General features: G+C 35.1%; 1 protein-coding gene and 1 long non-coding RNA gene across 3 annotated transcripts in view; both read right to left on the bottom strand.

The window, feature by feature from the left end:
* Positions 1-288: 288 nt before the first annotated feature.
* Positions 289-1,019, bottom strand: LOC111919498 (uncharacterized). The gene is made up of 2 exons (XM_023915047.3): positions 872-1,019; positions 289-729 (listed from the first exon to the last, which is right to left on the bottom strand). The coding sequence occupies exons 1-2, from the start codon at positions 917-919 to the stop codon at positions 466-468; spliced, it is 312 nt and encodes a 103-aa protein (XP_023770815.1). The 5' UTR covers positions 920-1,019; the 3' UTR covers positions 289-465.
* Positions 1,020-12,680: 11,661 nt separating this feature from the next.
* The window catches only part of LOC128128613 (uncharacterized), a 1,633-nt gene continuing 1,190 nt past the window's right edge, over positions 12,681-13,123 (bottom strand). The window contains exon 2 of one of the 2 annotated variants that reach the window (XR_008226618.1): positions 12,681-13,039. This is a non-coding gene — a long non-coding RNA (uncharacterized LOC128128613). Of the gene's footprint in view, positions 13,067-13,123 lie in introns of both variants that reach the window. The other variant, XR_008226619.1, reaches the window with a different exon arrangement.

A 13,123-nucleotide genomic window follows, 5' to 3' on the forward strand; every position in this document is an offset into this window, starting at 1 on the left:
AATTACAACTTATGTAACCCCTATTTTTCTTTTTATTTATCCTGTTATCCATTTGAATTGATGACAAGTGTTTTTGAATATTATTAATTTTATCAAAATATAATATTTTTCATAATTTTACATGAATAAGAATATAAGTAAGAAAGAATATATAGGAAATTAATATCTCTAAGCAATTTATGTCTCACTTTCTTTCGAATACATGTGCATTATCATAACACTTACAACCGGAGATGGCGACCAACATAGAAGAAAATTATATCTCTAAAAATAATCCATTGACTGAAATTTAGACAATAATTGATGCATTCATTATAAAACAATTAATATGGGCAAATAGAAACATACACACGCACAAATACATAAAAGGATACACTGGTTGAAGGTTCAATCAGTACTTTACCCTAATATTTTCCACAATCTTTTACTATAAATGGTAACATAAGTCTCGAGCTCCCAATTTGCTCAAAGAGTTGTGTCATGTGTATGGCCACCACCACCGCTGCTGATCATACTTGTAGCAAGTATGTCCTTCTCACCCGTTCCGCTACTAGTGTTTAGCTCGGCACCAAGGAGGTCTGCGTGTGTTTTGCCACCACCACCGCTGCTAATTAGTTCAGTATCAAGGGTGGTTATCGTGGTCGTTTCACTATCAACAGCAGTGCTAATATCCAAGGTTGTCGTTGTTGGAGCCTCATCACTCTTACTAGAACACCCTGTAAATACTTTCTGTTCATCAAACACCACGGTTTTAACAGTTATACGTGTAGAGTATCAGATTAAACAAATCTATACAAAGTAAACCTCTCGTAATTAAATACTCCTCTAAAAACTTTTGGAAGATCCAATATCGCTAGAGAGAGAATCTTACAACAATGGAGGTCCAAGCTTGTTTGAAAAAGTTGAGTAGGGCAGCCATCTGTTGGAGTGGTTATTCTTCACTTACACTTAATCCGCCAAAAAAAGGAGACAACAAAATATTGGAAGGATTGTTCTTTTTAAACTACACAAACACAGTGTTATTATATAAACGTTTGGTAGGATTTTCCATTCACAAATATTACTTTTGCACAAAAATTATATATATATATATATATATATATATATATATATATATATATATATATATATATAGGCAAGATCAATAAGGAACTAAATTAAAGGAAGAACCTAAGAAATTTTTTATCTATAATGAATTTAGCTATCAAATTTCATATTTGCATGTATATATACATATCTAAGACAATTTCAATATATATATATATATATATATATATATATATATATATATATATATATATATATATATATATATATATATATATATATATATATATATATATAATGTATATTTGCACAAAACAAATATGAATATGCACTAAAAATGAATTTTTTTGAAAAAAATCTTAATTTCAAAATATAAGGTATATTTTCCCTTATTTGAAAAAAAAAATTAACTTTTTTTATTATTTATTATTTTTTTTATTTTTTTAGGTTTTTTTTAATTTTTTAAAATCGGCGAAAATGTTCCTCATATTTTGAAATTGATATTTAATAAAAATATATTAAAAAATGCATTTTTAATACATATTCAAATTTGAAGTGCTCTTATGTTTTCTCTTGGAAAATAAAAGAAGCATGCATATAATTAAAAAGGAAAATGAAAATGAATTGATTAATTGAAATATTAATTTTCAGAGAAACCTTGCCTCAACTATAACAATATCATTTAGGAAGAAAATTTATGATAATCCATGAGAAATAGGTTGTTGTAAACTTCACTAATTATGTCCAAAAAAGGTGTTAACTTTAGAGCTTAATAAGTCAATATTCATAGCTAATTAGAAAGTTATAGTCAATAAAACGATGAGTACACATGAAAAAGGATGAGATAAAACGAATGTGTAACGAATGAAATATGGTTGTTTGAAGTTGGTTGTTCAAACACATAAAAGTGTTGAACGTTCAGACCTTCATGTTCACGGCTGAATAACTCAAGATCCGGAAATTTCATATGAAACAATTAATATGTAACTTGTATTACTCATAATAGGGTTTCCAACGATATCAAGTTTGTCCAAATCAGAGTTCATTTGGTCAAGTTATAAGGTTGGAAAGATAAGGACAAATTATAAGAAATTGTTGGGAATTTTTGCTAAGGCATGAAAGGAAGGGCATTTCAGAATTTTATCAAATTCGACCAGGTCAAAAACAAAATCAGATTTCAACTGTTTTCTGTGGGCACGATCAGATGGGACAGAAACAGAAAAGAAGAGAACACATATCAAGAGTGTATATTCAAAGTTGTTGTAACGTCCCAAAATATGGTCCAAAAATTTCATTTTCAATTTAAATAAAACAATATTCCAAAAACATTATCCATACAACCAAATGAAAATAAGTGAATCAAACATCATAACAATTAGAGTAATATCTCAAAAGCGGAATCCATATGGTGTGTGCGATGCAGTCAACTCGAGCTCTTCTCCTTGGAACCAGAAGTACCTGAAACATAAACTGAAAACCGTAAGCACAAAGCTTAGTGAGTTCCCCAAGATACCGCATACCAGACATATAACACATAACGGGCCCCGCCCAAAGAGTATAACAGGCCCCACCCGAACTCACATAACGGGCCCCACCCAGTGAGTATAACGGACCCCGCCCTAACTCGCATAACGTGTCCTGCCCAATAAGTATAACGGGCCCCATTCATATACAATTCATACTACATAACGAGTAATAGCATACAGGTTAATCAGCGGGCCCCACCTAGTAAGCATACAATCACATACATATACTGGTGTCACACAGACAATGTGTATTCTAACATAAGAGATCATGGGTCGACATTGGTGCCTTTGACCTGCTATATTTCGTGAGGAAACTCATCTCGACTATTGAATCTCACTGAAAAATCATTGGTTGTTGGTCCAACAAAACCCCAAGGTAATCAATACCAACACAACACCCAATTAACATTTGGGGTTCCAATCCATAACCATAAATCCATACTTGGGGTAAAAAGGCCATTTTACCCCTAACCTAGCTTGGTCCAAGACTAAGGCCCAAACTCACAATCTAAAAGGCCCAAAAGCCCAATTATGGCCCAATTTTCCATATTGGGCTCAAACCCCTTCATGGGCCTTACCCTAAAGCCCAACAACTTTTCCTAATTCGAAATACTTATACTCAGATGGCCCAATAAGAACCCAAGCATCCAATCCCAATAAAATGGTCCAAACTCGAAGCCCAAAACGCTAAGCCCAACAGACTGAGTACGCATGGCGTACTCAGCTGTATGCTAAGCGTACTTGCTAAATGGCTTATACATCATGCGTACAAACTTGTACGCCCAGCGTACTCACTTAATCATCCAAATTCCACATTGAGCACTTAATGCTTAAGACCAGAAGCCCTAACCACAGATCCGAGTCCTAATAAGCATCTATAACCATAAAGTCACTGACTTTGTGACTTTGTGGTGGTTGTCGAGGCCAACACAAATAATAACCCTAAATATTACACACTAAAATAGTGTATAGTGGTAAAGGGATCGAATCCACGGAGATTGGTTCAATTTATAACTCTATGAAAAATCTCTTTGTAAAAGTACTTGTAAAATGACAATAAAAATAAAATGGGGGGTTTTGGTGTTTTGAAATACTTGAAACAAACTAGAATTAACTATGATTTAAATAGACAAATGCAACAAAAATAAGAGTTTGATGTAAAATCAATGAGGGAGAGATGGTTGACTTAAAGTTTCCTCACTTTGACTTTTGATGAACATATCATTAGAATCCAATGGTGCAATACTTTGATTTAAATCCTTAATTTGGCTATAGTAATCCAAGGAGCTTGAGATTACCTAGACTTTTCTTAATTGTTGAAATGGCTAGAGAAGCTCATAACAATTTCCTTAGTCAAAGTCACTAATTCCAAATAGCATGTAATTAGTGAAAGTCAACTAGCATTAAGAACCAAAAAGTCACCAAATCCAAGAGGGGTCAAATGCTTTCACCACCATGTTGGAGGAAATGTTTTTATGATTGTGTGAAGCAAAAACAACACAAAAATCATTTGTTGCTTTCTAATTTGAGGATCCTTTACTTAATCAAGAAATTAGCCAACTAATCACCACAAGCACATTTAAACTCATGAACTAAAACATACAAGTAGTGATAAGATATTAAAACACAAAACATTCCCATAAAGATTTAAAAACATGTTCATAGATTCTTCAACATACAACAAAAGTTCAAAGGATTAACTAAAAGTCAACCAAGATTAGTTTAGCCAAGCATGGCTAAACCCAAAGAAACAAAGTTAGAGAAAATTGTACCAAACATTAAGCAAGAATCAAGAGGTAAAAATATGATGTTCTTCAAGTGTTCTTGGCCTTCAAAAGTCTTCAAAACTCCAGAGAGAATCTCCAAAAATCGGATGTCTAAGAGTATGCAAAAGATGGGCACCGACCTTCCTCAAATAGCTCAAAAGAAGGATTTCCGAAATTGCCCCTGCAGGGCCTTGCGCGACCCGCGTGCTGCTGCGCGGGTGGGTTGCGCGGGTGGTACCTGACATGGGCTGCTTTGAGATTTTGGGCCTCTAAAGCATATCCCACTAGTCCAGATCGAATCCAATCACCTCCTAGCCCATTTTCTTCAAGTTTTTCTTCATTTAAAGCCCAATTTGACCTCTCTAAATCCTCCAAAGCTCGTGAACTCGCCCGATTAATAATTTTCATACGCTTGAATGTTCCCCCGCATCTTTCAAATTTAAAGCTCAATTCTTCCAAGCCTTCAAGCAATTGACAAGTCCACCCCATGAATCACCTTCATAGCCATCAAGCATGAAATCTCCAATTCCCTTCAAGCCCAATTGCCTCGCAAGAGTGCCGCCCCGCTAGTTTCCAAGAAAATCTGCAATAATGCTCAAGAAACTAGAAAGTACCCCGAAATGGTCATAAAAATAACAAAAGGGAAAATATGCATGAAAGTTAACTAAAATGCGAATGAAATGTACTAAAATAAACTATAAAAATAAGTCAATAAAATGAAGCTATCAAATCACCCCAAGCTTAAACCTTACTTGTCCTCAAGTAAGACAAGACTAAATGAACTTGGGATGAACTACCCTAGAAATAAAAAGAATGGATAGAACCATGGAACCTGTTCGATGTTAGTCAACATGGTCAGAATTGATTTCGCTGCTATCTCACAACTTTTTCATCCGATGACAATGGAACCATAAACCACAGCCAGGACAACTCCTTTAGGTGAGTAAGGAGGGATGAGCAGTCGCAGCCTCAATGGAACATGTATACAATGAAGAACATCTGTAGTAAGGAGAAAGCAACTGGATGGGCTCGGGTGGAGCTCTTCTTTAAGTGTACACTCTGATCTCACATTTGCCGGTTTCTCTCATGTGTAACTAGGTTTAATCGCTCGGGCACCGTTGTAGGAATCAGTTCACTTAGTGTTGGCCCAAACCTCCCGTAGTATCCGACTCGACAGTCTCTCTAACATCACCAATTTGTGAGAAAGAAAAAAAAAATAACAACTCGATCTATATACAATAAAACAGATCTATACAAATGAATATCAAACGTCGGGTGACCAAGATGTTGGGAAATTTTTTCAATAATTGAACCGGCCACCTATCTAAGATAGTTGCGACTGAAAATTTGCATGCTTCATTTTGTTTTTGTTTGTTTGTTTTTTTTTTGTTTGTTTTTTTTTTTTTTTTTTTTTTTTTTTTGTTAATAAAACCCTTTGACTCAAAATTTGGTTCCTAAAGTGTGTAAGTGGAACCGAAAGGGTAGTAATATAATCCGAATGGTCTAAGCGAGAAAATGACCATGTGTGGAGCATAAAGATATAATGTAAGCTCCTCTTCAAATTTGTGAATTTTTTTTCAAAAATAATGAAAATGTCCACATGCGGACTAAAAGACTTCTCCAAAATCCTAAGAAAATCGCAAAAAGATATGGTGATGTAAAGAGACCGGATATGGATTCTACTCGGGGACAAGCACTAGTGCTTCATCCTAACGGTTCAAACATGATCAAGTGTGATCCTCTCGGCGGTAGTGACCGCAAGGCTAAGACATCCATTGCTATAGTATATCCTACAGTCATTAGTATTGTATGCACAATTCTTCATGAAAACTACCTGTCCATGATCACTTACCCCTTTAAGCTACCAACATCTGATCCCAAGTATGAGATCCCAAACTGCAGCTAATGGTCCCCGTTCGATGGGTGAGATAACAACAAGATCCTGGACCAATAATGATACAATAACTGTGAACCTATTCCATGGCATCCAGGGGTGAGAATAAACAGACAACAAAAATGCATGAATGTTAATGCCTAAGCTAAATGTTATGCAAAAATATAAAAGGTGAAAAAGAAAAAATAATTTTTTTTTTTTGGATTTAAAAAAAAAATGAATGAAAATTAGCTTAAATCTAAAATGTTATGCAACCTAATTAAAAATGCATGAAAAAAAAATATAAAAGGAAAATGAAATGCCCCACCCCAAGCTTAAGAACAAGCATTGTCCTCAATGCTTAAGGTAAGGGCAAAAATGACCTAAATCGGAGGATTGGATGACGGGAGATGTTTGTGGCGGTGGTTTCGTGAAATTACGACCAGTAGAACTCCGACAATCTTGAATTTTCTGGCAAGGTGGGTGCTGGAAGGTTATATGAGAGGAATGGAGTGGGAGGTCAAGATGATTAAATGAAGAAGAAGGGAAGCTGAACATTTTAATCTATGGGTCAAAAAGGGTCTATTTCGGTCAATGTTGGTCAAGAAAAGTCAAAAGGTCAACTCATTAAAACCTTTGGTCAACACCTGGTCAAATAATAGCCAAAAATAGCCCAAATTGCCCAGCACAGTGCGCGGGTCGCGCAAGTCCCCACGCGGGTCGCGCAGACCTTGCAGTTAAGTCTTGGGCCAATGTCGCTTCATCACACCTGGCCGCGCAACCCACCCGCGCAACAGCACGCGGGTCACGCAACCCGCTGATGCTGATCTTCATTTTCGCTTCATTTTTCTTCGTTTTTCACCCGTTCTTGCTTCGGACAGCCCCAAACACCTAGAAACTCTTGATTTCTTCAAAAAACAACTCTTTTGAATCCCATAAACATCTTCAAAACTCATTTTGTTCAAATTAAAAACACGAAAACACAATGCTTTCCAAAAATGCCCTTCTTTAACGTCTTTGGCGAGACGCCTCCAAACTTCACTTTAACACTTTGGGGCGTCCAAATGGACGACATCTTGGAAATTTGAATCAAAACCTTCATTGAATGGCTTCAATCGATGTCCATTAACCTTGCAAATTTGCCCCGTGTCTACATTTTTTAATTTCCACACCTCCATTGGGACTCTTTTCTTGTATTTGACTTTCTTTTTACGGGAGAACCATACCGGACTTAGACCTTTGATAATAGAAATCATCCAACCATATTCTCTCTCGTACTTGTTCCGTAAGGTGACCAACTGTTCCCTCTTTGACATGGTGGTTGAGTAGGTGACCGGTTGGGCGTCTTCTTTCTTGTGATACGTATCATTTGAAGAGTCCGACAAATTTATCGCTTCTGGCTCTTGTGGTTGGTCTACCAATGGAGTTAGTTTCTCAATGGTAGTGGGTGGCTCAACCTCTCTTTCATTAACCCATATCACTTCCTCTATAGTTTCATTGTTAGCTTTTTCAATTTCTTCTTCTTCTTTAACAACCTCTTCCACTTCTACTTCTTCTTCCTCTTCTTCATATAACACTCTTGGGCCATCAAAAGTTTTCTCATCTTTCAAAGGAATGCAACATGCGTTATGACATGGGCTCTCTTCAGATGGTAATTTATGTTGAGATTCCACCATACTCAATGATTGAGAAATTTGTGTTATTTGTTGCTCTAAGCTTTTGAGGCTAGCTTGAGTTGTTTCCTGGAAAATTTGGGTAGAAGTGGCAATGCTTTTCACAATTTCCTCTAAGGACATGCTTGGCGTTTCAGTTTGTTGAGGAGGATAAGGATAGGGTTCTTGGAACAGTAGAGTTGGTTGGTATTGGTTATTTCCCCATGTTTGGTATGGGTTTTGGTAATGGTTATTTCCCCAAACTTGGTTGTTGTCCCACCATTGATCATGTTGAGGCTGATCATAACTCCATTGGTTTGACCGGTAGTAGCTTCCTTTCTCTTGCACTTTTTCCCATTCTCCTTGTAAATATGGACACATGTCGGAATGATGTCCATTTTGGGCGCAAAAATCACAAAGAAGAGGTGTGGACTGCACACTTTGGTCACTTTCAATCATCATAACTAACTGAGCTAGCTCAGAAAGTTGGTCTTCAGTGCAAGGAATGTTCATTTCCAAATCATACTTTTTTATTAATTTCCGGGTTTTAAATTAGAGTACCTGCACAATGAGATGTAGGCATAGAGAAACAAACTGATTAAATCAAAACCAATCCCCGGCAACGGCGCCAAAAATTTGGTGGTTGTCGAGGCCAACACAAATAATAACCCTAAATATTACACACTAAAATAGTGTATAGTGGTAAAGGGATCGAATCCACGGAGATTGGTTCAATTTATAACTCTATGAAAAATCTCTTTGTAAAAGTACTTGTAAAATGACAATAAAAATAAAATGGGGGGTTTTGGTGTTTTGAAATACTTGAAACAAACTAGAATTAACTATGATTTAAATAGACAAATGCAACAAAAATAAGAGTTTGATGTAAAATCAATGAGGGAGAGATGGTTGACTTAAAGTTTCCTCACTTTGACTTTTGATGAACATATCATTAGAATCCAATGGTGCAATACTTTGATTTAAATCCTTAATTTGGCTATAGTAATCCAAGGAGCTTGAGATTACCTAGACTTTTCTTAATTGTTGAAATGGCTAGAGAAGCTCATAACAATTTCCTTAGTCAAAGTCACTAATTCCAAATAGCATGTAATTAGTGAAAGTCAACTAGCATTAAGAACCAAAAAGTCACCAAATCCAAGAGGGGTCAAATGCTTTCACCACCATGTTGGAGGAAATGTTTTTATGATTGTGTGAAGCAAAAACAACACAAAAATCATTTGTTGCTTTCTAATTTGAGGATCCTTTACTTAATCAAGAAATTAGCCAACTAATCACCACAAGCACATTTAAACTCATGAACTAAAACATACAAGTAGTGATAAGATATTAAAACACAAAACATTCCCATAAAGATTTAAAAACATGTTCATAGATTCTTCAACATACAACAAAAGTTCAAAGGATTAACTAAAAGTCAACCAAGATTAGTTTAGCCAAGCATGGCTAAACCCAAAGAAACAAAGTTAGAGAAAATTGTACCAAACATTAAGCAAGAATCAAGAGGTAAAAATATGATGTTCTTCAAGTGTTCTTGGCCTTCAAAAGTCTTCAAAACTCCAGAGAGAATCTCCAAAAATCGGATGTCTAAGAGTATGCAAAAGATGGGCACCGACCTTCCTCAAATAGCTCAAAAGAAGGATTTCCGAAATTGCCCCTGCAGGGCCTTGCGCGACCCGCGTGCTGCTGCGCGGGTGGGTTGCGCGGGTGGTACCTGACATGGGCTGCTTTGAGATTTTGGGCCTCTAAAGCATATCCCACTAGCCCAGATCGAATCCAATCACCTCCTAGCCCATTTTCTTCAAGTTTTTCTTCATTTAAAGCCCAATTTGACCTCTCTAAATCCTCCAAAGCTCGTGAACTCGCCCGATTAATAATTTTCATACGCTTGAATGTTCCCCCGCATCTTTCAAATTTAAAGCTCAATTCTTCCAAGCCTTCAAGCAATTGACAAGTCCACCCCATGAATCACCTTCATAGCCATCAAGCATGAAATCTCCAATTCCCTTCAAGCCCAATTGCCTCGCAAGAGTGCCGCCCCGCTAGTTTCCAAGAAAATCTGCAATAATGCTCAAGAAACTAGAAAGTACCCCGAAATGGTCATAAAAATAACAAAAGGGAAAATATGCATGAAAGTTAACTAAAATGCGAATGAAATGTACTAAAATAAACTATAAAAATAAGTCAATAAAATGAAGCTATCACTTTGCATGCCTCATAAAGACCCAAATTTAAAATATAACATCCTACTTTCATTAAATGGACATAAACTCGTGCATGGATGGATCTAAACCGTAAAGGTGCCAACTTTATGAATCTAGAACCTCAGAAACACCAAGAGTGGCAAATCATAGCTCCTGGAGTGGTATCAAGCCACTAGATCTCATTCTTGGGGCCAAAATGGATCAAAACTCATATATAATAGATCTAAGCCATATATAACCAAGTTCATAGCTTTATATCTCAAACAAGCTGGAAATGAAGCAAATGATCAAGATCCACAAGCTCTTCCTTGATCCACCACCTTGCACCAAGCTTGTACTTCTTGAATATGGACCAAAACACACCAAAATGGACACAATGAGCTCAAAACACAAAAGAGAGGATTAGGGTTTCGAATATTAGGCTAAAGAGTCAACGGAGGCTGAGGAATAAGGGTTTCATAAACCATACGGGTGAATATATAGTGTCCATTCTTGAAAATTAGGGTTTTCATTAAGCATACGTACTCCCCGCGTACATGGCTGACTTAGTGGCGAGTCTAGAACGTAAAACCACATGGTTCACTATTTAAGTGTAGCCGATAAAAAATGAAAAAAAAATACTAGTTGCGGGTTTGGGTTGGTGGCGGCGGAGGTCGGCGCTGCCATCGACGATGGAAGAGGGTTGGCGCCCGATATACGACATTGGGTGATTACTTTGTGTTGATCGACGATTTCCGATTTGTATAATTATGTATCACGGTATTAGTGTATGCAGTAAATTGGAAGAAAAACGACGTGTGGAGAATGTATTTTTTATTGTTTATTTTTTTCCCTTTATTTATCTAATTATCTTTAATTTATATTGGACTATTTTTTATTGGATTATATCTTAAATGATTTTGGTATTTTGCCTTATAAAATGTGGGCTTTTGCAATCTTGATTTATATATATTTTTTGTTGCCAAAAATATTATGTAGTTCACTCTAAATTTTAAGATAGGTCACCATTTATGTCTATGTATTATCTCTTATAAAAATAAAATAAAAAGGTAGGTCAAGTGACCTACCTTCACTATGAATAGACTCGCCCCTGTTAAATGGCTGTACGCCCCGTGTACGTGTCCGGAACCCCGTCTAACCCTCGCATGAGTACGCTAAGTGTACCATGTGGTACGCCCCGCATACTCGCTTTGTAGCTTGTACGCCAAGCGTACCATGTGGTACGCCCCGCGTACAACATAAGGACCAAAATGCAAACATTAAATACACAAGGGGCCATATTTAACATACCAGGATTCCAAGTGTTACAGTTGTATAATTCAGTGAATTCTTAACAGATTAAGATGTTTTTGAGCTTAAAATGAAGATCACGCAGAGTACTACAATCTAGAAAAAAAAATGACCTTGTTTCGAGGTCATATGAGGAAGTTATGTATGTTGAAATTCAAGTAAAAAATTTATATAATACTGAAACAAAAACTAAAAAACATATGCACCAATCTAATGTATGTTTACTTATAAAATGTATATAACTTCATTGTTTAGTCATAGGCATTATGCGTTTGAAATTAAGAAACTTATTAATTAGTTATATCAATATGTCACCAATATTTGATTCAGATAAAAAAAATATAAGTTAGAGCATTTTAACAAACAGTTGGCGTACAATAAAATTGTACTTAAATGAACTTTCATGTAAAATCAGTTCCTTACCCACTATGATTATTACCAAGAGATTTTCACCGTGAAACATTTTTTAAGGCACGAGTAACGAGACATGATTGATCGCAGAAATCAATATGGAGCATTACTTACATATCAAACAAATTCTTGAAAATACAATGTAGAAACAAAAATTATATCAAAACATTGAATAGCCACCAATGGCGATTTTGGAGCCATTGAGAATCCATCCTAACTAAAATTTCATGATTAAACTTTTAAAGCTTCGTTTTTCATCAATTAATTGAGAGAGATGACTAAAGAGAATGTGAGAGGAGACAAAACGTGAGAATGAGGTGTTAATCAGAAGATAAAATGAATTTGAGGATTTTTATTGAGTTCTCCTAATTTGAGTTTGTTGTTGAACTTCATTCTCTCTCTTTCTCTCTCTCTCTCTAATATATATATATATATATATATATATATATATATATATATATATATATATATATAGGCTTATGTTATTTTGTTTAAAGTAATTATTATGTTATTGTATACATAAATGTGGGTCAATCAAATTTACTTATTTTAAGAAAGTGATCAATATATATTATTGAATTAAATATAATTGAAAAAATCATCTTAATTAATTACAAGGGTAATTTAGTCAATTAATATAGATTTAATAAAGGAAATTTGTATTTTTTTAAGGGATCATAGATTCTATTAATTTTAAATATCCAATTTTACGAATTATAATTCTTTTAATCCGGACATTCTGACAGAATTTGTTTCTGAGTATATTCAAAAATAAAAATATTCTTGAACCATAAATAATAAAAATATTCTTGAACCTATTTATTGATGATGACTTTTAAACTCCTTGAAGAATAACAAATTCTTGTAGAATAACAAAATATTGAACAATCAACTGAAGAATAAAAATAAAAATACATTAGTTCTTATAGAATATGGGTAACAATTATTAAGAATTACATTTATTGTTAAAGAATAAAACTATAAAAACAATCAAAACGGGGAAGAAAACATCAAAATCTAACAACGACTAATACATTCTAAAAGAATAATGTGGTCCGTTCTTCAAGCATCAACTTCTGTGATTCCAACAGAATTGGAATTCATCATTCCATTCCAACAGAATTGGAATTCGTCATTCCATTCCAACAGAATTGGAATTCGTCATTCCATTCCAATAGAATTAGAATCCCACCAATATCATCCATTGAATCATCTACATAAACATACTTGGAGAAGCCAACATACTTGATACCTTTTCAGAATTTAACCTTGTCAAGATCTTGCATTGTCCGCATAAATGAAGTGTTAAATCAGGAAAAAAAAACATAAAGTATGT

This window comes from Lactuca sativa, chromosome 9, assembly GCF_002870075.4.
Source record: "Lactuca sativa cultivar Salinas chromosome 9, Lsat_Salinas_v11, whole genome shotgun sequence".
NCBI lineage: Eukaryota > Viridiplantae > Streptophyta > Magnoliopsida > Asterales > Asteraceae > Lactuca > Lactuca sativa.

Excerpts from the sequence above, each read along its gene's own strand:
- LOC111919498 (XM_023915047.3), bottom strand. The coding sequence starts at position 919 with ATGGCTGCCCTACTCAACTTTTTCAAACAAGCTTGGACCTCCATTGTT. Across the intron at positions 730-871 it reads AAGCTTGGACCTCCATTGTT|AAAGTATTTACAGGGTGTTC; the intron begins GTAAGATTCTCT and ends TTTGATGAACAG.